The 6,000-nt window shown below is 37.6% G+C and overlaps 1 protein-coding gene across 1 annotated transcript; it reads right to left on the bottom strand.

Moving 5' to 3' along the window:
* Positions 1-750: 750 nt before the first annotated feature.
* On the bottom strand, positions 751-2,813 carry LOC148767290 (uncharacterized). The gene is made up of 2 exons (XM_088824381.1): positions 1,380-2,813; positions 751-1,142 (listed from the first exon to the last, which is right to left on the bottom strand). The coding sequence occupies exons 1-2, from the start codon at positions 2,524-2,526 to the stop codon at positions 1,105-1,107; spliced, it is 1,185 nt and encodes a 394-aa protein (XP_088680507.1). The 5' UTR covers positions 2,527-2,813; the 3' UTR covers positions 751-1,104.
* Between the last annotated feature and the right edge of the window lie 3,187 nt (positions 2,814-6,000).

The raw sequence follows: 6,000 nt of genomic DNA, 5'->3' as shown, positions 1-6,000 counted from the left end.
GTAGGTGGTTGTGTATTGTTGTTGGACGAACTATTGGGACAGTTTTGTGAGACATGTGGTTGGACTTGTGTAGGCTGAGGAAGGAAGAGAAGTGGGTGCAGGGGTTCGGTCATATTAGAGGTGGGGGAGTTGTGGGGTGAGTCGGTGGATTCAGCGAATGGAAAACGGCTTTCATCAAAGATCACATGGCGGGAGATAATGATTCGACCGGTTGACCGATCGAGGCAACGATAGCCTTTGTGCGATGAGGGGTGACCAAGGTAGACACAAGGAGTAGAGCGAGGGGCGAGTTTGTGAGGGGTGGTGGCGGTTAAATTGGGATAACAGAGACAACCGAAGACACGAAGGTGAGAGTATGTGGGTTTTGATTTGTATAGGGATTCATGTGGTGTGCGATTTTGTGTGGATTTGGTAGGAAGGATGTTGATGAGATGTGTAGCCATATGAAGGGCTTCGACCCAATAGGTGGGGGGAAGGGAAGCTTGAAAGAGAAGTGAGCGGATCATGTTTGTGATGGTGCGGATCATGCGTTCGGCATGTCCGTTTTGAGGGGAAGAGTGGGGACATGAGAAACGGTGTAAGATACCGTGTTTGGCAAAATATGTTTGAAAATCTGTATTTTTGAATTCACGTCCATTATCGCATTGTAAAGCTTTAATGGGGTGCTGAAATTGTGTTTGTATAAGTTTGTGAAACTGTTGGAACAGTGAGAAAACATCGGATTTATAGTGTATGGGGAAAGTCCATGTATAGTGGGTGAAATCATCTATTAGCACGAGGTAATATTTGAAACCAGAAATACTAGAAATAGGAGAGGTCCATAGATCAGCATGAATAATTTCAAAAGGTGCAACGGTAATAGAATGACTAGTAAAGAAAGGTAAACGAGAATGTTTGCCTAATTGACAAGCATTACAAAGAGACTCCCGTGGGTCTTTGGTACTAGAAATTAAATTGGAAGAAAAAAGACGAGACATGACAGGGTTTCCCGGGTGACCGAGACGACGATGCCATGTAGTAGAGGAGACAGACGTGGTGTGAGCAAGGAGGGCGGTTGCGGATGGGCTGGGAGAAGGGGCGCCAATAGGGTATAAATCACCGGAGCTATTGCACCTGAGGATGACTGCTCTGGTCCGAAGGTCCTTCACAGAAAAGCCATAAGGGTCAAATTCAACTGAACAAGAGTTATCTCTAGTGAATTTTCGGACAGACACAAGGTTCTTAATGATGTGAGGAGTAACATAGACATTGGTTAGACGAAATGGGGTAGAGGGTAGGATGGTGTGGCCAATTTTATGGATAGGAAACGGTGGATCCATTACCAACGATGACATGCTTGGGAAAATTATTACTAGGATTAAAAATAAAATGGAAATTACCTGAGTGAGGTGCCATGTGAGATGAGGCGCCCGTGTCCATAAACCACTGAGGTTCGCTCGATGATTGAAGGGTCAACGTGTTGAGATGAGTGGCAAGATCTGTTGGCTGTAGGGGACCACTGTTCGACGAACTGTTGGAACAGTTCACGTGCTGTTGGGGATCTTGCTGTCCAACGAAATAAGCATGAGCTGTAGGAGCATGATAAGGACCAGGAGAGCTTGGGGGGGGTCCAAGAATCGATGAAGGTGTCTGAGGCGTATAAGGGGCCCGCCAAGGTTGCGATTGGTGGTGAAATTGATTGAAACCGTAGTGTTGCATCGGATGTCGTGACTGACCACGACCGCCACGACGATTCGTGCGACCACCACCTCGCTGATTGCGCCAAGAACCACCACCTCGAGAATTGCTGGGAGTGTTGGGCCAACTGTTGGAACTGTTCGGCCAACTGTTGCCACTGTTCGGCCAACTGTTGGAACTGTTGGGGCGAGATGCGTAGAGAACAGTAGGGGTCTGCTCCGGTTCAGCGATGCGCTGTTCTTCCATCTGGAGTAGTGAACGTGTTTGGAGAAAAGAAGGTAATGGAGTTTGGAAGGAGATTAGGTTGACAATGGTCCCGTAATGTTTTGGTAGACCGTGGAGGGTTTGGAGGACGAGTTGCTTGTCTGACACGGGGTTGCCGACGTCTGCCAAGTTGTCGGCAGTGGTTTTGAGAAGTTGACAATAGTCATGGATCGAAAGAGATCCTTTCTTGAGGGACTTGAACTGTTCTTCGAGTTGGATGGCCCGATAGTCTTCGTTGTCTGTAAAGAGAGAAGCGAGGGCCTTCCACAGATCAGGAGCCTTTGCGGTTTTGGAGAGGACCATGCTTGAGAGGTCCTCGGTGATGGTGCCATAGATCCAAGATTGGAGGAGGTAATCCGCGCGTTGCCATTCGTCGGCGGAGATGTTGGTGGGCTTTGCGTTTCCGAGAAGCAGATCGGTGAGGCAGAAACGGCCTGCGGTGATGATGAAGAAATGACTCCACTTTTGATAGTTCGGATTTTTAATATCCAGGGTAACAGGAATAAGAGCTTTGATGTTGGATATGGCATGAGCAAGATGAAAAGGGTTGGAAATCATGGTCGGTGTTGGTGTTTCGTCGGCCATGGTGGATATAGAACAGATGAGAGAACGAGAAGAAGGAAAAAAATTGAAGAAGAACGAGAAAAAAATTGAAGAAGGGGAGAAACGGCGGCCTTAGGGTTTTTGGCTTGATACCATGATAGAAGGAGAATAATTGGAGAGAAGAGAGAATAATATCTCTTACGTATATTGAGAATATATATAGTTACATGTAGGAAACCCTAACCTACTACACAAGGTAATCTAATATACAAGGTAACCTAATGTATAAGGTAACTATAATAAATAATAATAATAATAATAATATACGCTAATAGTTACCTTTAATTTGTCGATACGACGGAGAAATAAAACAGAATCATAAGAACTGGTGTAGTAAACCAATCGAGACATAGTGGAGTTGAACTTCACAAACCAGGCTCGTGGAGCTTGCTTTTGAGACCATAAAGAGCACAACGAAGATGACAAACCTTGTCAGGATCAATAGATAGTACTCCAGGCGGAAGTTGCATATAAACATCTTCGGACACAGTATATTATTCACTCTATTCTATAATAACTGTATCTTTTTAGAAATATTTAGTTACATATTATCTGTCACTTTTAAATTTTCAATACTGCATTAATTACTTTTTTTTTTTTTTTTTTTTATTCTTTTTAATTAATTACTTAATTAATTTCTAGTTTATACGCTTATTAACTATTTTTAATACTCTTTTTTAATTCATTTATCTTTCTTATTCATTATAAGATAAGGTCATTTTAGTCTAAAAGCATACATTTTTCATAAAATCAAGACACATTTAATGAAATCATTAATCCGTGTGCAAAGCTAAAAACGACTATTAAAAGGGAACATAGAGAGTATCTTCTTTCACTAATTTATCCATTTTCCGTGTTAATACATGAATTAGACGTATTTAAATTAATTTATATATTAAAATTTACTAATACTTATTAAAAAAAATTAGAGAACATTGTATCTTATGTTTTATACTTGATTTTGTCAAGATACTGAACAGTTTTCCAGTGTGTATACACAAATGAGCATTTAAATATTCTTAATTAATTGGAATATTAAATCCAGTTGTACATATTAGAATTAGCAGCCTTAAGATAGTCTTGTAATATTGTTTGTTTCTTGGTAATATATGTTTGTCATATTATTACCAAATCTCAAGCAATTTTCTAAATAATTATCTCTAGTAATGACATAATTGGTGCGTACAAATGAGGCAAAAATTTAATGAACATTGCTAAGTGCATAATTGATATAATTTAATATCAATAATAATAATTATTTTCACTTTCCAATATAGTATTACCCATACTTGTACCATCATTAGGTAATTTATATATATTTTTATTTTCATATTTAAAATAATTCTCATAAATTTAATAAAATTATCTGATAAAATCTAAGACCTGAACCAGAACCCAACTCATCAAATATTAGTTTCTGAACTAAGAAAATAATATTAATAAAAAGTTACATATTTTAGTATGCATATTTTAATTATACGTAAAATACATTTATTAATAATATATAAATAACTTTATTTGTTTGATCTTACATTAGTATTATAATGAACTGATTATATAACTTTTTAAATCAATTCTTGTAAGTTTAATAACATTATTTAACAAAATTGGCAAAATTCGGTCCATTAAAAAAACACACTAGGGTTCAAAGTCATGAATCACCAAGAATTACTTTAAAAAAATATCAAAAATATGTTATTAATAATAAAACATAATTTCACAAAAAGTGGACCAACTACATATGTAATATGTGGGGTTAAAGTTATACCTAATCCTTTGCAAATAACATTACCAACTATAGTAATAATTGTCCAAGTCAAATATATCTCATGTTTTCAACTGTCAGAAAACCTGTGAAAAATAAAAGAACATTTATCATGACTAATTAAGAGCTCAAAAACATATTCTCTTCTGTCTATATATATATATATATATATATATATATATATATATATATATATATATATATATATATATATATATATATATATATATATATATATATATATATATATATATATATATATATATATATATAGTTGGCTGTGGCTTTTTATATTTCATTTATATTCATCTCTCATGCACGTCGAATTTTTTAATCAGACAAAAAATCCTTCCTAAAAAAACTATTATATTATATCAAATGGATCAACAATATTTAGGGTTTGAGGGAAAAACAATAATCCAGGAAATGACGGAAGAATCGGAAGCTGTGGATGAACTGATTCAGATTCTAGTGGAATGCTTGAACGAAGTAGATATAAGAACACGCGAAGTTTTGCTGAGGAAATGCTTCTTCGAGATAGAGAAGGAGATTCCCCTGGAAAGATTCCTTGTTGACAGAATCAAGCAATCCAGGGTGAAATTGTTGTCGGATTTGATGGAGAAAATCCAATGGCGCGACAGAATATTCTCCGACGACGACGATGGGGATGTGTGTAAGATTAATAATGAAAGTGATCGTGCATTTGCGACGAGGGAATTGGTCGAGTTATCTTCGAATTCGGAAAAAATGGAGAGGTTTAAAGTTAGAACTGTAAAGATTGGAGAAGTTGTCAAGGAGGAGCCCAGATCATCATGAGTACTATATACTGCTTAAAGGAAGGGTGCATTATTATATATTATGCAATCTTTATTTTATTAATTCATTCTTTGATTAATTTATTAATTAATTTCTATTTGTTATAGTGTTATCAATGATCGTATGTATACTATTATTAAATTTTTTTTTTTGAGAAAATGATGGAATTTTATTAGGCAACATGTGCCAAATTTGAGGGAAGGTCATAACCTTCAATACTAGAATCAAAATACAATTTTGCAATAGCATGTGCGAGAGCGTTCTCGTCCCGTTTAACAAACTCAAAAGAAATGTTATCAAATCTAGAAGCTAGGAATAAACAATCTTCAATAAGAGCACCATGAGATACCAAAGTCGGAGAGCCCGCTCGCAGGGCTTCAATAACCTGGAGATTATCACCTTCAAAAATCATCGAGGGCCATCCCGCGTCCAATGATTTTGTAATAGGATGAAGAGCTGCTCGGGCTTCTCCCTCATCCGGCCTTGGTCTTCCGTCGATTTGTTTAGCACACCACTAGATACAGTTCCCGCACCAGTCACGAACCACTACTGAAATAGTAAACCAGGCCACTGTGAATTTTTAGAAAAGGCTGCATCGAAATTCGCTTTGAAAGTTCACGAAGGGGGTTTCCATTTCGCGGGGTGATCTGCCGGTTTGATAGGCTGGTCCCGCAAGTGTGTTTGAGAAAAGGCCACCAAGAAGGATGTTCCCCACGCAAGAATGTCGGCATTCGCCATAATTTCTTCACCATAAACATCTTTATTTATATTATCTTAGGCTTTCCATATAGTCACTATAGCTAGATGCAGAGTATCGTGAGGGCTGGTTTAGGTTCCTTGGGCCAAGCTCCAAAATTCTGGTTGTTTCCATTATT

The sequence above is a fragment of the Erythranthe guttata genome, chromosome 10, assembly GCF_056151865.1.
Source record: "Erythranthe guttata isolate IM_541 chromosome 10, IM_541, whole genome shotgun sequence".
Taxonomy (NCBI): Eukaryota; Viridiplantae; Streptophyta; class Magnoliopsida; order Lamiales; family Phrymaceae; genus Erythranthe; species Erythranthe guttata.
This window is presented reverse-complemented; position numbering and strand designations above follow the sequence as displayed.